The 20843-nt window shown below is 41.5% G+C and overlaps 1 protein-coding gene across 1 annotated transcript in view; it reads left to right on the top strand.

Moving 5' to 3' along the window:
- Positions 1-20843, top strand: part of LOC307142845 (bactericidal permeability-increasing protein-like) — a 282251-nt gene that overhangs the window by 237208 nt on the left and 24200 nt on the right. Inside the window, exons 10-14 of the mRNA XM_079843979.1 lie at positions 1976-2035; positions 2117-2284; positions 2378-2445; positions 2554-2596; positions 2685-2748. Coding sequence (XP_079700105.1) covers positions 1976-2035; positions 2117-2284; positions 2378-2445; positions 2554-2596; positions 2685-2748 — 403 coding nt within the window. The remainder of the gene's footprint in view (positions 1-1975; positions 2036-2116; positions 2285-2377; positions 2446-2553; positions 2597-2684; positions 2749-20843) is intronic.

Genomic DNA, 20843 nt, shown 5'->3' with positions numbered 1-20843 from the left:
GAGAAGAAATTGTGTTCACAAGGTTAAGGTTGGGACATTGTAAACTAAATAAAACCCTTGAGATGATAGGGAAACATCAGACAAGATTGTGTAAGGGATGTCAAGAAGAGGGATCCATCATTACTCTCTCCTCTGTTGATTTCAGTCTTTGAACGTTCAGTACTTTTCCTTCTTTTATATTCTTTTTCAATGAATCCATGCTAACATTGATTGGCACCCCCCTAATCACTCCTATGCAACCATCTTCTTTCAGAGCTCCCACCCTTCCTGTATTTTCCACTTTACGTTTTCCGATCTCTGTAATGTTTAGTGCTTTCTCCATCAGCAAACCTCACCAATAAGTTGCCATCATTAAGGATCTTCGCATATTCTATTTCCCCTATCTTACTTGCCAGAGTTGTTGTTAACACAGAAGGGTTAACTTTCTTCATGTTATCCTGATTCTTCTCAATAAATCTTATTATTACTACATAATTCTCATTTCTTTTCTTCACTTTCTGTACCATCAACATATAACTGCATTTCTGACTCTTTTATGCCCTTTATCATTTTATCACTCATCCATCTCATTCTATCCCCAAATTCTTCATCTTCCCCTTCATTATAAATCCTATCTTCCCACTTACCTATCTCTGATCCATTCACAAATCAGTCGTGCTCAACTGCCTTCAGCTTCAGATGAGTGTGTTTATCCGTAATTTCCAATCCATTCACGAAGCAGTCGTGCTCAACTGCCTTCAGCTTCAGATGAGTGTGTAGTATGTTATTTCCGATTTTAGTAAACTCCAAATAAGCTACTTTAGTTCGTTTGTTTGTAGTTACCACCTCGCGCACACCGGAACTGGAACCCTGGCCAGTAGCGTTTGTAAAAAGGTCGCCGGCTTTTTGTGTGCTCTTTCCACCTTCACACACCTGACTCCAATCTGCAGAAAACAATTGAGAACAGGAAAAAAAACAGTCACCCTGATGTAACGCAGCTTGACTCGGAGATAACACAGAGTAGGATCCAAATGCAATACTAACAGTTTATTAACAAATTAAAAAAGTACATCCACGCAAAGGCAAAAACAGAACTGAATACAATGTACATGATACATCCACAATAGACAACACCAGGCACTGAGCAAGAGAAACACTAGGGTATAAATACACACAGCTGCACAGAACTTAAACAGAATGAATAGGAACTACTAGTGACTTAAGGCTTAAACCAATTAAGCAATAAGAATAAACGCATAGTTACTTTTCTGTCAATTCATCTTTGAACTTTGGGTTTGTCTTAATCATTTGAATAATCCATTGTCACTGTATCAATGGTGCTATTTACAAATTTAGAGAAGATGTGATGGAATATGTGGGGCAAATTGGGTCTGGTGAATGTTTGGGTATTACTTACTCAAGATGACTACATAAGCAGCATAAAATTTAGATAAAACATTGGAAGATTTTTGCCATTCCCTGCGGCTAAAAAAGCATAGTCCTTAATAGCGCATGCATGTGACAAGAAGTGCACAAGACTGTCCCAGTTTGGAAAATGTCAAAGCTCAGTGCCCTTAACCCACAATAAACAAACACTATCTTTAATACAGCTTTGGAGCTTTATTTGAGTCTAAGGGTCTCAATATCTGTACTTTGCACTTGACCACACTTTTGTTTTACATATTGTTCATCACAGAAAGACAACTTGCCATGCACTTTCTACAATCACTCTTGCAGCCACAAGAGATCAGCTCATGGCAGGATTTAAATGCTTGTAGCAATGTCATCGAGGTGGGGTTCATACATTCTTTCTTTCGACTCGTCACCCACCCCGTCATTGGTGATGCCCCAGTCTTCCCCCAGATGTGACCACCCAATAGAATACAATGATGACAGAACAAGATGGTCAGATCTAGATGAAGAATGATCTGCTGGTCTTCATTAGAGAGGAAAATGAGAGCAGCTACCTAAGAGACCATATGTTTGTTTTTTGCAGATTCCCTCTGGTTCTCCAATTCATCTTAACACAAGGACATTTGGCACATTCATTCCTCAAGTATGAAAATAAATAGCCATGTTTGGTCATTAAATTCAAAACACACACAAAAAACACTAAGTCTGAAGTGATTTATTTCAGATTGCGAAAATGTATCCTGGTCTGATGATGAAGCTTTTGGTTGAGTCAGTGAAGGAGCCGATCATTACATATGAACCGAATAACATGACTGTCCAGGCAAGCTGTACAGTGACAGCTTACGCTATTCAGCCCAACAGCACACTATCTTCACTCTTTGTCCTCAATCTGGTAAGATGCATCAGGAGTAAGGATAACCACAAACTAAGTTAGATGTGATATATATATATTATATTTTTAATTAATCTTCCCTTGAACCAACAGGAGGGCAGTGTCAGTGCCAACATATATGTGACTGAGCTCAAACTGGCAGGAAATGTAACCCTTAACAAGTGAGTTTTGGAGCCATACACACAGTCTATCCATATACAACTGAATGTGAGTTTATTTTCATAAGTGCTTAAATGACTGATACAAATGGCATAATTTTCTTATAACAGAATTTATATGAGCTTAGCAAAAAGCTATGTGGGACTATTCCAGGTAAGAAGAACTGCAAACTATGAAAAGTGTTTTCTGACTGATCTGAAAGCAATTATTCAGAATCTCATCGTAAAATTTGAATCAATAGGTAACATCTCTTGACAATATTTTCACAATGGTCTTGAAAGTTGCTGTGATTCCAAAGATTAATGGTAAGACTTATTTTCTTATTATTTTTCTTATTGTTATATAAGTGTTAAGTTCTTACACTTCACTTTGTAACAATAGGGCTTTTCACACTTGAAATAATTAACCCTGTGTCATTCTAAACCCCGGGTGAACAGAATCCTGAGTTATCTTGCTCCACATTTCACATAGCTCATAATTTGACTGTTGGTTGCTAAGGACATCCGTAACATTCTAACACAGCTCCCTGCAGGTTTTTAGAAGTCTAGATATGGGTGTGAACCTACACTGGTCTCACGGTTCGGTTCTATTACGATTATCATACCATCGATTCGGTTCAATTCGATATCACAATGTATCACAATGCATTGACGATGCACTGCATCCTCTTGTATACAATTTTGTCAGTCAGTTATATGAACTGAACCTTTAATTTTACCTGCTCAAAGAAAACACGCTTCTTGAAAGTATCAAACAAAACTCAAGTCTGGGCACAGAAGACAACAGGAGCATTTAGAACAAATATACAAAATACTAAAAGCCACTTCAGGAGGTGGTCTGGGCCGCATTACAGTCATAACTAAAGTCTAAATGCATCTGGTTGTTGAAACCACATATGTAATGTAGCGTCTGGAGTCTCCCTGGACAGGATCAAAGAGGAGTCGTTTCCAGGGAACATCAGAGTTGCTCTCATCTTTCCTAGCTTTGCATATAAATTAAGGTCCTTGCTCCAATGGCTCCAACAAGACTGAGTTAAATTGTCTCATTGTCTCCTTTATGACCTGGCCGAAGTAAAGCAGACAACACCATTAGGGTCCTGTTAGAACTTCAATCAGATTCCAATTGGTCCAGGCCTCTAACTCTGTGAGTGACGGAATCTAAAACAAAAATCCAGAAAATCACATTATATGATTTTTAAGTAATTAATTTGCCTTTTATTGCATGACATAAGTATTGGATACAGAGTAAAAGCAGAACTTAATATTTGGTACAGAAACCTTTGTTTGCAATTACAGAGATCATACGTTTCCTGTAGTTCTTGACCAGGTTTGCATACACTGCAGCAGGAATTTTGGCCCACTCCTCCATACAGACCTTCTCCAGATCCTTCAGGTTTCGGGGCTGTCGCTGGGCAATACGGACTTTCAGCTCCCTCCAAAGATTTTCTATTGGGTTCAGGTCTGGAGACTGGGTGGGCCACTCCAGGACCATGAGATGCTTCTTACAGAGCCACTCCTTAGTTGCCCTGGCTGTGTGTTTTGGGTCGTTGTCATGCTGGAAGACCCAGCCATTACTCATCTTCAATGCTCTTACTGAGGGAAGGAGGTTGTTGAGCAAGATCATGCGATACATGGCCCTATCCATCCTCCCCTCAATACGGTGCAGTCGTCCTGTCGGTTGGGATGGTGCTCTTGGGGTTTGTACTCATCCTTCTTCTTCCTCCAAACACGGCAAGTGGAGTTTAGCCCAAAAAGCTCTATTTTTGTCTCATCAGACCACATGGCCAGTAGTGATGTGTCGTTCATGAACGATTCGTTCATTTTTTTTTTATTGGAATATGCAAAGAAAACAATATTAATAAATCAATACATTCCTTTTTTTTCCCCATTAACAACTACTAAGGGTGGACACAAACATGAACAGTCACAACCCCATGAGCCCAAAACCCCACCCACCCCCAAGGAGGAGAATTAATCTTAAAATACATTTCCAGAAGAGGAAGAAAAAAATATAATAATAATAAATAAATTAAATTATTAAAAAATAATAATAAAATAAATAAATAATAATAAAACAGTTATACAAATGTGAATGAAACCGAAAATCAAACAAATAACTCCATAGAATAATTAAAAAAATATATATATATTACAAATCATCAAATATAAGTGGCGTACTTTTGACAAAATTAAGTAGAGGACCCCAGTTTTTATAAAAAAATTTTAGTGGAACCTAAGTGCAAACTTAATTTTTTCAATATATAGAAAAGACAACAAATCTTCTAACCATGAAAGAGGAGGAGGAGGTTTAGAAGACTTCCAGTGTAACAGAATTCGTCTGCGAGCTATCAACGAAGCAAAAGCAAGAACGTTAGCATACTTTTTTGCATTCTTACTAGAAATCGATGGGACACCAAAGATGGCAATTAGAGGGCATGGTTCAAGGGAAATATTCAAAACTTTAGAAAAAGTATCAAAAAAGGAATACCAAAAATCTTCCAGCTTTGAACAAGAATAAAACATATGGGTATGATCAGCAGCAACCAGAGAACATCTATTGCACATGGCATCCACACCTGAAAAAAGCTTACTTAACTTGAGGTTTGTAAAATGAATTCTGTGAAACACCTTAAATTGAATCAAACTCAATCTGGCACAGGATGATGAAGAGTTAACACTGCCAGCAGCTAATTCCCACCATTATAAGTCCAAAGTACATCCAAGTTCTTCCTCCCATTGCTGTTTAAAACGAGTGGATGATGGCAAAACATAAGGAAGAATTAAATTAAATAATCTGTTTCTGTATTAAGCACTTCTCATATAAAGAAGGTTCAGACAAATCTGGAAAAGAAGGACGATGGGAATTAACAAAGTTGCGCACTTGAAAGAAACGAAACAAGTTAGACTGTGGTATACTGAATTTTTTTGCAAGATCAGAAAAACTTGTGAAAACTCCATCAATAAATAAATCTGAAAAATATACAAGGCCTTTGTTTTTCCACGAAACAAAAGCAGAGTCTAAGGTTGACGGAGTAAATAAATGATTATTGCAAATAGGGCCATAAAGAGAGGCAGCAGCAAGTTTAAAATGTTGCCTGAATTGCCTCCAGATCCTAAGAGAAGCGCATACTACTGGATTTGTAGTAAACTTTGAGGGGCGAGTGGATAAAGGAGCACATACCAAGGCAGTGAGTGAGGATGAAGAACAGGACTGTGCTTCTAACCTACACCAATCTAAATGGGGAGAATTATACCAGCAGCGAATTTTGCTAATATTTGCTGCCCAGTAATAAATCAAAAAATTGGGCAGTGCAAGACCCCCATCTTTTTTATGTCTTTGAAGATATGCCTTGCTTAACCTAGGAGGTCTGCCCTGCCATACATAAGTAGAAATAGCACCATCTAACAGTTTAAAGAAAGACTTGGGTAAAAAAACAGGGAGGGACTGAAAAAGAAACAAAAACCTAGGTAAAATATTCATTTTAATTGATTGAACTCTACCAAATAAGGTAAGAGGTAGCTTATCCCAACGTCGCAAATCTAATTTAACTTGCTTGAGCAACTTAGAAAAATTATGCTGATATAATAGAACAGGTGAATGTGAAATATATACTCCCAGGTAACGGAACTTTGTAGAGGATAACTGAAATGGGATCACCCCAGCTGGAATTTGTTTAGCCAAATTATTTACTGGGAAACATTCACTTTTATTTATGTTAAGTTTGTAACCCGAAAAGGATCCAAATGTGTTAAGAATATGTAGCAAATCAGAAACTGAACCGACCGGGTTTGAAACATAAAGCAGAAGGTCATCCGCATAGAGCGAAACACGATGTTCTATCCCTCCCCTAGTGATACCTGAAAAAAGCAAGAAGTTTTTCAAAGCTATGGAAAGAGGTTCTATCGCTAAAGCGAATAATAGAGGAGAAAGGGGACAACCTTGACGGGTACCTCTTGTGAGGGGAAAATATTGCGAACACAAAAAGTTAGTTCTCACACTGGCTACAGGTGCAGTGTACAAAAGACGTATCCATGATGTAAAAAAAGGGCCAAAACCAAATCTATCTAATATAGCGAACAAATACTTCCACTCGACCCGGTCAAAAGCCTTTTCCGCATCCAATGAAATAATCATTTCACTGGATGTAGAAAAAATTATATTCAAAAGTCGACGAATATTTGAAGATAATTGTCGCCCCCTAATGAAACCGGTCTGGTCTTCAGAGATTATTTTAGGAAGACAGGGATCCAGGCGGCAAGCCAGCACCTTAGCTAATAATTTAACATGTGAATTTAACAAACTTATTGGCCTCCAGCTACCACATTCATCTGGATTCTTATCACGCTTAAGTAAGAGCGAGATAGAGGCCTGAGTGAGTGTTAAGGGAAGAGAGCCATTAATTAAGGAATGATTGTACATATCTAACAATAAAGGTGCCAATTGTTTGGCAAACCTTTTGTAGAAATCACTCGGAAAGCCGTCTGGACCTGCTGCCTTACCACTTTGCATAAGCTGAAGACCTTTCAAAATCTCATCTAGCTCTAGAGGCCTGTCAAGATCATCAGCAACAGCTGCATCGATATGAGGAATGTCTAGACTGCCTAAAAAATTATCCATGATAGAGTCATCCCCTGATGATTCTGATTTATAAAGATTTGAATAGTAAGAGAAAAAAACATCATTGATATCAGATGGGTTTTTAGTTAAGGAACCAGAAGAATCATAGATCTGAGTAATTAAACGGGAGGCAGCTAGTCCTTTAAGCTGGGATGCCAGTAACCGACCAGCTTTGTCTCCATGCTCGTAATAAGTAGCCTTAGTTCTTCGCAACATAAATTCAGCATTCTTTGTACTGAGCAAATCAAATTCGGTTTTTAACTCCACCTTCTTAGCATGCAGCTCAGGAGTAGGATTATTAAGAAGCTGCCTATCAATTTCAATAATGGAATTAACCAGGTCTTGTAATTTTTGTTTTCTTTGCTTGTACTTATAACCTGTGTATGAAATAATATGACCTCGAATTACTACTTTGAATGTTTCCCATAATAAAGAGGGAGAAACGGACTCTGACTTATTAGTCTCAAAAAATACATCAATATTATTACTGATATATTCGCAGAATTGTTCATCTGATAGTAATCCTGAATCGAATCTCCAGTGGTTTGTCCTCCCTTTAATATGGGCAAAATTCAAGTTGAGAGAATGTGGGGCATGATCAGAAATAACTATAGCTGAATATTCACAAGAACTAACTAATGGCAAGAGTGCTTTATCCAAGAAAAAATAATCAATCCGAGAGGAAGTTTGGTGAACACTAGAAAAAAAAGAAAATTCTTTTTTTGATGGGTTAAGATGACGCCATGGATCAACACAACCAATCTGATCCATGAATGCTGACACTGCCTTAGCCATAGCTGTTTGGTCTAAAGATTTAGGATTTGACCGATCATACCTTGGGTCCATAACACAATTGAAATCGCCTCCCAGTATAAGATAATGAGAGTTTAAGTTTGGAATAGAGGAAAAAAGGGAAGTAAAAAAAGTGGGATTATCCCAGTTTGGGGCATAAATGTTTACAAACGATTGCCAACCACTATAATATAACGTCCTTCAGGATCCGCAATAATCTGAGAAGGAGAGAAATTAACTTGTTTATGCATAACAATAGCGGCACCTCTGGCTCTGCTGTTAAAGTTAGAATGAAACACCTGGCCTATCCAGGGTTTTCTTAATCTAATGTGATCTTCAATGCGCAGGTGTGTTTCCTGGAGAAAAATAATATCAGAGTTCAGATTTTTAAGATGAGAGAACACTCTAGAACGTTTAATTGGCCCTCCTAAGCCTCGAACATTCCAACTGACTAGTTTGACAGAAAAACCTCCACTACTTAGCCCTGTGTTAAAAGCAGCCATTTCTAAGGTGCAAAAAGAAAAACAAGAAACCCTTACAAACTACAGAGAAGAGGAAAATAAAACAAAAAACAATTAAGTAATCATTCTCCACACAAGTGTGAACAACCCCAGAACAAATAGAACACAAAAAAACAAACATCCTAAACTCGCCATAGAAACCATCACGAGTTGCAGGAACAAACCGTAGCACAACCGGAAAACCATGCAGTGAAGTCCACTCCGATAATGAATTATACTAATAAAGATTATAACAATAGTAGTATTTAGAAAAATAATAAAATGCCTAATAGAGAGACAATTAAACTACAGAGACTGTCCTTTTGTTTGTCAAAAAAACAACACAAAACAGTCCAGCAGGCGATCGTTGCAAATAGGGCTGAGCGAATGAAACATTAGACAGCATAAAACTTTATGGCATAACGTTAGTCTTATTATCGCTGTCTGCTATTGTAAAAGGGCAACGCAACTGCATTATCCGTCTTGAATGTGTTCCTGGAAATAACGTTCAGCTGCCTCTGGGGTATCAAAGACATGCTCACCGTTATGTGTTATGCGCAAACGGGCTGGATAGATCATGCCGAAGCGTATACCCTTCTTGTACAGACTTGATTTCACTCCGTTGAAGGCTGCGCGCTTCCTGGCGACTCCCGCGCTGAAGTCCTCATAGATCTTTATGGCATGACCTTGATAAGATATATCTTTGTGTTCCTTGGCCCAGCGCAGTACAGTGTCTTTATCCAAAAACCTGTGGAATCGGACTATGATCGGCCGTGGTCGATCGCCTTGACGGGGCTTAGGCGCCAGACTTCGATGAGCACGATCAATTTCAGGGGGGGGCTGACAGAACGTCTGTCATAGTTTTAAAGAAAAAGTCAGTGACTAATTCTCTTGGGTTTCTGCCCTCAATCCCCTCAGGGAGACCCACCACCCGCAAATTCTGTCGTTTCGACCGGGAAACCAGATCGTCCACCGCAGAACCAAGCGTTGCATTTAAGTCCGAAGCTGCCGTTAATTTAGCCTTCAATGAAGTGACTTCATTCTCTAACTCCGTAATCCTGCCGCTGTGGTCAGTGAGAGCGGTCTCCATCTCCGAAATGGTGGTGGTGTGCACGGCCAAAGTGCTATGGATGCTCTCCAGAGATGTTTGTAAAGGGGATAAAGAAGAGTTCAGCAAAGCTGTGAATTCGTCCAACAAACTTCGCCTCGACTTCTCGAGCTCTGACACGAGCACTTCTACCGTTAAAGAAGCGGGCGCTGCCGCCATGTCAGATGCGTCATCGTCTTTGCTCGAAGTTTCTTGGTTTTTAGCGCTGCCAGGCTTAGTATTTTTGCCCATTTCTGTATTGTTCTGTTCCCTAATCACCAAAGACACTGTATCCCGTCCAAATTATAAGAAAAGACAGCTTTAAAAAGTAATAATTAAGCAAAAATGTCGGAGCACAGACAGCGTGTGACTTCTCACTACATCGTGAAACCGGAAGCTCTTGGCCACTAAAGCGAACCTTGTTAGGATGATCACTTTCGTAGAGATGGCAGCAGTTAAACCAAATTCTTTCACAAGGCGTTCGCTGGAAGAAAAAAAAGGATAAAGAATCCCGAACCGGACCAACGCGTTTTACAAATTTAGCAGCAGGCCAGTGACAGAGGATGAAGCTACACTCAGAGCTTCACGCGCTTGTTATGAGAAACGGAGGTGGCTGGCTGGATGTGTTGTTAGCAATGCCCTTTATTGCTTTCCCTGTCTTTTATTTCAAAGTGTCGGTACTGAAGTTTTGTGGACAACAACGGGGGTAAGAGACCTCAAATATCTAACTGAAAAATGCAAACGTCATGACACTACTGAGATGAATGACTTTAATCAGAGAGTCATTGAGAAATTTGCTGGCCAGAAAGAAAGGAGAGCAAAATGTATGTTCAAGTAGTCAACATGCTAGTCTGTTGTTGCTGTTTTCTTTTGTTTTTCCTTTCCTCCTTCAATTATATGTGTGAAATGAATGTGTAAAAAGATAAAAGTGAAGACACTGTTTTCTCTTTAATGCTTGAATTTAGTCAACATGCATCTGCTTTGTATTTATTTGACCCCCCAACCCCCCCCAAAAAATAATTATTACCATCCGCCACTGAGTTTTAGTATTATTCAAACTAATGTAATTCAGCAATGAGCACATTTGTGCTATCCTTTATATTTGTGCTATCGACATTCTGCAATACACAGCCATTACACTCAGTAGTGTTATCAGCAGTGAGTGCTAAGCCCCCCTAAGGGTGAAATCCTAGAACCGCTCCTGCACATGGCCTTCTCCCATTCCTCCTCTGGATCATCCAGATGGTCATTGGTCACTTCAGACGGGCCTGGACATGCGCTGGCTTGAGCAGGGGGACCTTGCGTGCGCTGCAGGATTTTAATCCATGATGGCGTAGTGTGTTACTAATGGTTTTCTTTGAGACTGTGGCCCCAGCTCTCTTCAGGTCATTGACCAGGTCCTGCCCTGCAGTTCTGGGCTGATCCCTCACCTTCCTAATGATCAATGATGCCCCACGAGGTGAGATCTTGCATGGTGCCCCAGACCGTTGGAGATTTACTGTCATCTTCAACTTCTTCCATTTTCTAATAATTGCGCCAACAGTTGTTACCTTCTCACCAAGCTTATTGCCTATTGTCTTGTAGCCCATCCCAGCCTTGTGCCGGGCAACAATTTTATCCCTGATGTCCTTACATAGCTCTCTGGTCTTGGCCATTGTGGAGAGGTTGGAGTCTGTTTGATTGAGTGTGACAGACAGGTGTCTTTTATACAGGTAACGAGTTCAAACAGGTGCAGTTAATACAGGTAATGAGTGGAGAACAGGAGGGCTTCTTAAAGAAAAAACAATAGGTCTGTGAGAGCCGGAATTCTTACTGGTTGGTAGGTGATCAAATACTTATGTCATGCAATAAAATGCAAATTAATTATTTAAAAATCATACAATGTGATTTTCTGGATTTTAGTTTTAGATTCCTTCTCTCACAGTTGAAGTGTACCTATGATACATGCTTTGTAAGTAGGAAAACCTGCAAAATCAGCAGTGTATCAAATACTTGTTCTCCCCACTGTATGTAGACGAGTCGCTACATATATTTTGGTGGAGAAAAATTCGAGCACATTTTAAACTTTGTTTTGTGAGCAAGTGTCAGTTTTATGTGTATATTACTGGTGTTATTTTTTTGTTTTTGTATACGTGCTTCGGAGAGTGAGATAAATCGCAAACGCGAACTCACGTATCTGCAACTGGAAAGCCCAAAGCTGATTTCAGTTCGCTATGTTAACACCTGCTATTTTGTCAGACATTTTAGTCACTGTTAATTGTTAAAAATAAACTGCAGTTCATAATGTTAAAATGGTTTCTGTGAAGAGAAAGAACCCTCTTTATAGCACATTTTATTATCAAACCCGCCTGTAAGAACGAAGAAATCTTCTTTCAGTGTGATAATATAATAATTTGAGCAACGTTCCTCATATAATTTTTGTAAAGGCCTTATATTAACAAATCGCTAGTTTTGATTCATTGTGTATATCAATGTTATTCAACAAAGCGATCTCACTCCCTTAGGTTAAACTTTGGCATAGCTAACCAAAGGCATATACCTTATACAAATCAATCAGAAAAACTGCTGGCCAGTGTCTGATTGATGTGTAAATGGGAGTATATTTTTAAACCTTGATCAAGTTCAAAATTGGTAACAGAAAAAAAAAAACATTTTGTTTCATACATTTGTGTGTATGCGTGGTAAAATAAATCCGGCCACACACTCTGTGTGCTTCAAATTGGCACAAAGGAGATTGATGCAGTCAATCACTGCGTTTAGGAAGAGGAAAAGCCTTTCCTCTTTCCGAACGCTCGAAATTTAAATCACCCTTTTTGGGAGTGTCGTAATACCTCTGACTAACACAAGGTGTTCAGCACCTACCAAATTACACACACCTGACCCCACGCCTTGGTGTGGACTCAACTTTGCCATTGTGTGGACATATGCAGATGTTTCTTTCCTTCCCTCTCTCTCGTGTTAAGTGAACTATCTTTCCCGTTATTTTATTTGTTTACTATTATAATTATTTTCATTTATTTCCTGTTATTGCAATTATTTGATATTATTCAATCTTTCTGTTTCACTGACTTCTCACACTTATTTAAATTTGGTTTAAACGAAGTTTGAATTTAAATTAAGTTCTCGTTTCAGCCATTAATGTTATTTAGTGGGAGCACGCCCCTCTGTGACATTCTCTGCTAAGTCAGTTTTTCCTTCTTTTCTCCTATTGTTTCAATTTTAATTATTTTGCTTATCTTTTTATTTTATTTTATTTTTCTCATCACTTTATCGTTATTTTCATTTGGTACCGTTCTAGTGCCCTGCACTTATTTAAATTTAAGTTTAAACAAGTTCTTCTCTTTCCAGCCTGTGATAGCCTCTTATCAGTAGTGTGCCCGCTACTGGGCGTTCTCATATAGGTTGGCCTTCCCCTCTCTTCTCCTTTTGCTCCCTTTTTGAATAGATGTATTTCTATTTCTCCCTTTTTCAAGGTTATTCTGATAATTACCAACATTATCATCATTCTTTTGTGTTTTTAGCACAATTTGGAAATAGTATTTTACCTCTCTTACTTTACCTAATTATTTAAATTTTGTTTAAAGAAGTTTAAGCTTAAGTTGAAGTTACGTTTTACTTGTTCAGCCATTTGTGTACTTACAGGTAGTACTTCCCCTAGTGCTCGTGGTGAAGCGACGGTTATCTTCTGGCTGGCTTCCGGTGAGTGGAGTCATCTGGCTGGCGTAACTGACACTGGCTGTGTGTGAATCTCAGACACCTCTGTCCTCGTACCATTGGCGGTGGCACGCAGCTGACATCAGCAATTCCGGCACTCCAAGTCAACAAGTCCAGCTGACCACAAGGGCAATTTTGGTTAATTACTCTGATCCGCCGTTTGGACTCCAAAGGGGTTTCAGAGGAAACCCAATATTGACCATGCAGTCTGGCCTTTGACCCGCCTCACCTGAGTGCTGCCCAGTTGTGCTAAAAGTCACACGCTGTTTGAGTGGGTGCCCCGTGGTACCAGGGGAACGAGGATCTGGGAACACTGCAGTCGAGTGTCCAGGGACCACCAGTGAGTTTGACTTCACCACTGATTCTCACTTAAAGTGACCCCAATTGATCGGTAAGCCCCGCCCCCCTTAGTTACTGTTGCTAACTCGGATAAACAAACGGAGTTGCTATATCTTACAATGACAGCTGTCAGTGTGAAACCTTATCCCAAGATGTTTTTGGACACAGAATGTAGCGTACATCCCGTCCGAATGATGGCCAAAATTTACTGATGGTTTATCAAGTTTATTATGTCCTTTTTCACTCCAAAAAAATCATCGTAAGAGCTGAACAAGCATAGGAAGTGCACTACTGCATTAACATCTCATTCACAAACTATCTCTCTCCGTTGCATTACCATTAACATTCACAGCAAACTACACAAAAACACTCATACAACTAACAGTAAACAAACATATACACAGACCGTATGCCTTTTCGAGGGTGCAGTTAATAACTGGTAAACTTTGTATCTGCAAAACAACTCCGATAAACTGCGTGCGAGCTCTTCCTTTCACTACGTTACCCGTAGACTATAATACCCATCAAAATAGGAGTCAGATAATGTAGACCTTAAACATATCTAAAATTAAATTAATTTACATTTAACCAGTTAAATATGGAGAGGCACTGAAATGTAGACCTTCGTGTTTTTGACCTACAGCGTTACATGACGTGAGAACAGTTAGTAATTACGGTTTGTATGTTAGCAGGGACTTTAATCGTAACTTAACGAGAGTATGACAAACAGAAAATCCTCTCAGGATACCTAGAATCAGTGTTACAGTACCTCAGGCACGACATTTTAGCATTTTTGTAGCATAAACACCATCAAACCGATGAGAGCTTCGGATTTTCCAATGTTTCTCTATGCCGCTGACAGCTAAAGATGTCCGAGTTCTGGTCCCAGCGCAACTGATACTCAACTGTTATTGGCTGATCTGCGTTCGAGGGGAGGGGCTTACCGATAGGTCAATTCACCGCAGGCATTGTAAATAAGGCCCATTCACTTATTGTAAGCCTTAGAATATACATTTTCCCGGTCATTTAAGTATTTGGCCCAACCTTCCTCTCTTAAGCCATACCATCCCCCTAGGCTTTATAGCTCAACAGCGCCTTCCACTCATTTGGCCCTGTCATTAACCCTAGCATTGGTATTAAGCTTAGAACTTTTCCCTCTCTGTCCCTTCTTATGTTCCCATTTTGTTTCATTTTTATTTAATGCTTTCTTTTTTAGGTATTTTTGGTTATTTTGCTCTGTTCTACTTGCTTTTCTGTTGTTTTGTTTTCTTCCAGTTCACCTAAAGACAGAACCCATGAAAGCCACCAAGGAAAGCTGAATAATAGATTGACGACCAAGCAGCCAGTGTCAGTAAATTACCCTCTAGGGTACTGCACTATTAAAATTGTTATTTAAATCCGACACATGAATCGGCCCCACCTGGCCACTCACGGCCAAGACAATAGGTGCCCGGCCTAGATTTCACTAACTGTCTGCACCAGTTAAAATTGAATAGTCACATATGGCTGGAGTTCACTAACCCTACACGGACTTGCATTGGCCTCTTTGTGTTGTCTTTCTCTTGCCTACATTGAGCCAGTATGTCCCTTTCATCCAGCCCTACCGCCCACTGGAACCACATCGAGACCTGGTTGAGCACCATGACGATTGCGTTCCTACCTAAAGCCACCGGTGACCTACAGCACCTGAGCCAAAAGCAGCTGGATGACGACTTGAACCGGCTGATGGTCCATGATCTAACCCAGAGCTACAACCATAAAGAATGGGCCAAGATCGTCGGAGGCCTCGCCCACAACCTCGTCGCCCAGGCGCAGCTCAGCGAAAAGAGCAACATCCACCTGGAGCAAGAAGCAGCAGCGTTGAAGCTCCAGGCTGAGGGGGCACAGAGGAACCAGGCCCACACGCAGAGTCATCTAGATCAGCTACTCAACAAGGCCCAGGACCGGCGTGAGAGAGAGGATTAAACGGACCCACAGCTTCAGGAGGAAGTGGAGAGACTTCAAAATGCCCTGGCAGATCTTCGTGTAGAGACAGAGCACAGAGAGCAGTTGGAGAGAGAATCCAAAGAGGAACTAAAGGAAAAACTCCAACGAGGTGAAGCTTTCCTAACAAGAGCAGAGATTGAACTGAAAGAAAGGGACAGCAAGCCAAAGCTTGTGAAACCCACTTGCAAACGGCCCGTGCCAAGATCCAAGATTTGATTCAACAAAAAGACTATTTAAACAAAGAACTTGAAACTGTTCACAGAGAGCTGAAGTTAGCTTATAGACTGCATAGCGACCAGAAAGGGGAAACACACACCACAGAGTTTCCCCTGACAAGTGGGCCCAGGCCTCCCAGTCAAGAGTTCCGAGCTCAAAAGGGGGTTGAGAGCCCACTGCTCAAGTTGTCACCAGCCAGCTTCCAAGAGCCCCCATCAGCAGCAAAGGGGTGGGAGCCCGTCCAGAGAATCCGTGCCCCTAGCCACGGCATGGCTCCCCAAGAACTCTACAAGCTGGCCAGAAACATCCCAACCTTCACCCCGAACCCTGCATGAGGCCATAACGTGCACGCCTACCTGCAGGACATAGACTTTTACTTGCAACCTGTGGCTAACGTGACCACATGGGACAGATTATGCCTCCTCTGAGGTACGTCCAGCCGTGAGGTGCGAAGATTCCTCGATCGGCAACCAGAGACTGTCAAATCGGACTACCAACAGCTGCGTCAGGTCCTGATTAGAGAGTTTTCGGACCCTAACTCAGATCAAGGTATAATCAATGCCATGGACCTGAGACAAGGCCGACAGGAAACCCCACAGGCCTTCTACAACAGACCGGCCGACTTCGGAGCACAGAACGAGCCAGGAATGGAGGGGGATTTCAACTTCAAAACTCTATTCCTTCGAAACCTGCATCCCACAGTAAGCCATCACTTAGGAGTCCTGGCCTGCCCACGTAGCATGTCCACCCAACAGCAACGGGACTTAGCCCATAAAGCTTTGAGCTTTGAGATCACCGTTCAGAGCTGGCTCTAGAGGGCGCCCAGCAACACCACAGTGACAGACCTTTTAACAGAGAGTCGAGACCGTTCCAAGCCAGCAGAGAGCAGCACCACAGGGATGGTGCCTGTCCTAAGCACCAGACCGGGCGCTCTGAAAGATTCTGGGACATGCCAAGTCCGTCTAACCCCCCAAAGGGTGGGGCCACGTGGGATGCCAGCTGACGGCCCAGAAATGGCCGACCCTCATCGGCCAGAGCATCCAGCCCAGACAGCCAGCGGCGGAACGACTCACGACACGCCCCGAACAAACCCAAGTCTGAGCACTTGCCAGAGCAGAAATCCTGAGGATTCTGAAAGAACTCCTTCAGAAGAAACCTCGCAAGGGAGACAAGAAGGACAGGCCTGACTCCTTATGACCAGAGGTGTCAAAAGTATTTGCATTCATTACTCGGGTAGAGGTATAGATACTGGGTTTAAAAAGACTTCTGTAGAAGTTGAAGTATCAACTCAAGCGTTTTACTCAAGTAAAAGTGTAAAAGTACTGGTTTCAAAACTACTTAAAGTATAAAAGTAAAAGTAATGAAAGGGGAAAAATGCCATTAAAGGGTTAGTTCACCCAAAAATGAAAATTCTGTCATCATTTACTTACCCTCAAGTTGTTCCAAACCTGTATGAGTTTCTTTGTTCTGAAGATATTTTGAAGAATGTTTGTAACCAATTCTCTACCATCTGAATGTCTCAACAGAAATCGAGACTCATCAGACCAGGCAACATTTTTCCAGTCTTCAACTGTCCAATTTTGGTGAGCTTGTGCAAATTGTAGCCTCTTTTTCCTATTTGTAGTGGAGATGAGTGGTACCCGGTGGGGTCTTCTGCTGTTGTAGCCCATCCGCCTCAAGGTTGTGCGTGTTGTGGCTTCACAAATGCTTTGCTGCATACCTCGGTTGTAACGAGTGGTTATTTCCGTCAAAGTTGCTCTTCTACCAGCTTGAATCAGTCGGCCCATTCTCCTCTGACCTCTAGTATCAACAAGGCATTTTTGCCCACAGGACTGCCGCATACTGGATGTTTTTCCCTTTTCACATCATTCTTTGTAAACCCTAGAAATGGTTGTGCGTGAAAATCCCAGTAACTGAGGAGATTGTGAAATACTCAGACCGGCCCGTCTGGCACCAACAGCCATGTCACGCTCAAAATTGGTTAAATCACCTTTCTTTCCCATTCTGACATTCAGTTTGGAGTTCAGGAGATTGTCTTGACCAGGAGCACACCCCTAAATGCATTGAAGCAACTGCCATGTGATTGGTTGTTTAGATAATTGCATTAATGAGAAATTGAACAGGTGTTCCTAATAATCGTTTAGGTGAGTGTATGTGTACTACTGAGCATTGATGTGTTTCATGGAGTGGAAGATTTGATGACTAGTTGCCTATAAATATTGTAAAGGTGCAAAAAGTCAAAATTCAGAGGCATGTTATTAATAACCATTATTTGAATGTGTGATCAGTGTTGCCAGATTGGGTCGACGATTTCCAGCCCAAAAACTCAACAAATGTACATTTATATTAAAAAAATTGTTATTGATAACATGCCTCTGAATTTTGACTTTTTGCACCTTTACAATACTTATAGGCAACTAGTCACTCCAAGAAAAAAAAAACTTTAACTGCCAAAATAATGTGATATTATTTTATTGCCATACCAATCAAGGTTGATAAGTAAGTTACCATTTTTTCTCCTTAAAAAATAACATTGATGATAAAAATCAATTTCCCAGTAAAACGGATCAAATATGACTATATGTCCAGGTAGAAATTGTCAAAACGGCAATCCCTCAGAAACACACATGTATAATTTTCAATGTCAACAGTAAAAAGCCAATTTATGTGCAAAAAGTGCCCAATATAGAGATTGGAAAAAGCAATGTAATTAACAGGCATTTCACACGTTAATGCACACACCACTGCCAAAATGCGTAATTCATTGATACTGTACAATAATCTGCCAACAAAAAATTACAACAATGCGCTTACCTTTGTGTTGCACTTTGCTTTGACAAAACTACAGAATGTCTTTCGTGAAGTACATGGCACATGCACTTAGCACAGTCAAAACGGATTAATCGTTGATTTAAACCTTTCTCAGCAGCTGTTGTGGTTGCTAGTTGCAGATGTCCTAAGTGTGTATATGACGATGGACAGGAGTCACAGTTATATATATAAAGAGTCTTCGAGTCACAGGTGTAATTCATGTTTGAGAGTTGAGTCACTCTCCCACTCTTTACTGTAGATACAATTTACTGTATATTTATGCCACTGGCATAGCGATCACTGGAATAAACAGCTGCGAGTTATCGCGCTAAAAACCCAGCTAAAGTCATGAATGAGCATGTCTGCCTGCTGATCGCTGATTGGCTGAAAGTGCGTGCTCGTTGGCGAGAACTCGCCCTATCTGGCAACATGGTGTGTGATTTTTACTTCGTTACTTGACACCTCTGCTTATGACTAAGTGTAAGGCCTGTACCCAACATCCTTTCTGACTGCCCTCCGACTGAACCAAGCACCGCTCACCAGCTATAGTCCACAGAACCAGAGACTTCATCACCAAGTGACAGCGTCGCCCAAACACCTCAGCTGACAGCTGCATGTTCTGAACAAACAACAAACACAAGGCATCACGCCAGCAACCAAAATCCCAAGGTACCAGAAAGTGCTGTTTTGGTTATCTGCCTCCCTAACGAGCCACATGAGACCATCCCTAACTGCTTATCGATCACCACACAAACCCCAGAACCAAGACTCCTGGGAAACCTTATCGAAAAGGGAGTGGCCTGGAAACTCTATCTAGCTATCACATAGGAGAATGAGGTGAGACTTGAAGCCCTGGTCGACACCGGAGCTGATCTCACTTTGATGTCATCCCAACTCTTTGAAAGACTTCGAATTGAAGCTAAGAGACAAAATCGAACTCTGAAATCCCAAAATTGGGAGCTAAATGTGCAGTCATACAGCCAGAAATGAGATCCAACTTAAACAGATAGCACCCATCCATCTAACGATTGGTCCAATGAGCCTGGTACACCCTGTGTACATCTCACCAATGAACACGTACCCCTTCTCGTCGAGCCCGTATTAGACTTCAGACAGCTGAAAATTTGGGCTCAAGTGCGAGAACCTCTGCCCCTCCAGCCACCCAGATCACCTGAGCCAGACTGTCAGGCCATAGAGGTCACAAGAAATCTCGCAGCCAGCCACGAGAACACCATCTCAACACAAACGTTCAAGTTCGCTACTCTGCACTTTTCAACTCACCATAGACTCTAACTCTCACTGCCCTAAGGTCATGACTGACCTCCAGCTGAATGATGTAACAACTACAGACATCATACTCGCACTATGGGCAGACAACTCAGCCATCAGTCTAGCACTGTTCAAAGCCCTCATGGAAGACACACCAGACCTTCCGTCTGCACGCAAGCGCACCCGCTTCCCTTTGGACTCCTGCCTATCAACCATGGTAACTGCCAAGGGCATCTGCGCTCTGAACTTGAAATGGAATGACTGGTCCCTCACACACTACTTCCTGGTCCTTCCAGACCCGCCGCATAATGTCTACATAGAAGCAGACATCTTGATTCGCCTCAAGGCTCATGTGGACTTTATCAATGAGGTGGTGTGGGCCCCGCCGACATCACAGCCCCCTGTGGTTCCTGTCAACCCTGAGAACCTCCTGTCAGGTCAAACCATTCCAGAAGTCTGTACCTTAATCAACGTACAGGCACCGGTGCAGGAGATTGTTGACTCTATGCTCGAGAAAGGTGTCATCCGTCCATGCAACAGCACCTACTCTGTTCCTGTCTGGCCCGTCCTCAAACCAAACGGCAAGTGGCAACCCACCATTAACTACAGGAAGCTGAACCAACAGGTGCCACTGTCACGATGGCCCATGACCCAGCTGGAGCAGGAAATACCCAGAATCAAAGGAGCCACAATCTTCTCTACGCTTGATGTGGCCTCAGGATTCTGGACCATTCCAGTGCACCCAGAAGATCAGCAAAAGCTGGCTTTCACCTTCGGCAACCGACAGTATACCTTCACAAGGTGCCCGTTCGGCTATGCCAACTCATCAGCCAAGTTCAACATCTTCCTGAACAAAGCATGTCCAGACGCCAGAATGAGAGGCACCCTCATCTACGTATATGACGTTCTCATGAAGAGCACAACAGTGGCTGACCACCTGAAAGAGATAGACCACGTTCTGAACCAATTAGCCACCGCCGGCGCCAAAACTCAAGCAAATGCCATGAATGAACTGAAACAACATCTGTGCATAGCTCCATGTCTTGCTTACCCTGACCCACAAAAGGAG

This window comes from Gobio gobio (assembly GCF_949357685.1).
Source record: "Gobio gobio genome assembly, chromosome: 19".
NCBI lineage: Eukaryota > Metazoa > Chordata > Actinopteri > Cypriniformes > Gobionidae > Gobio > Gobio gobio.
The sequence above is the reverse complement of the archived record's forward strand: the minus strand, read 5'-3'. Positions and strand labels throughout refer to the sequence as shown.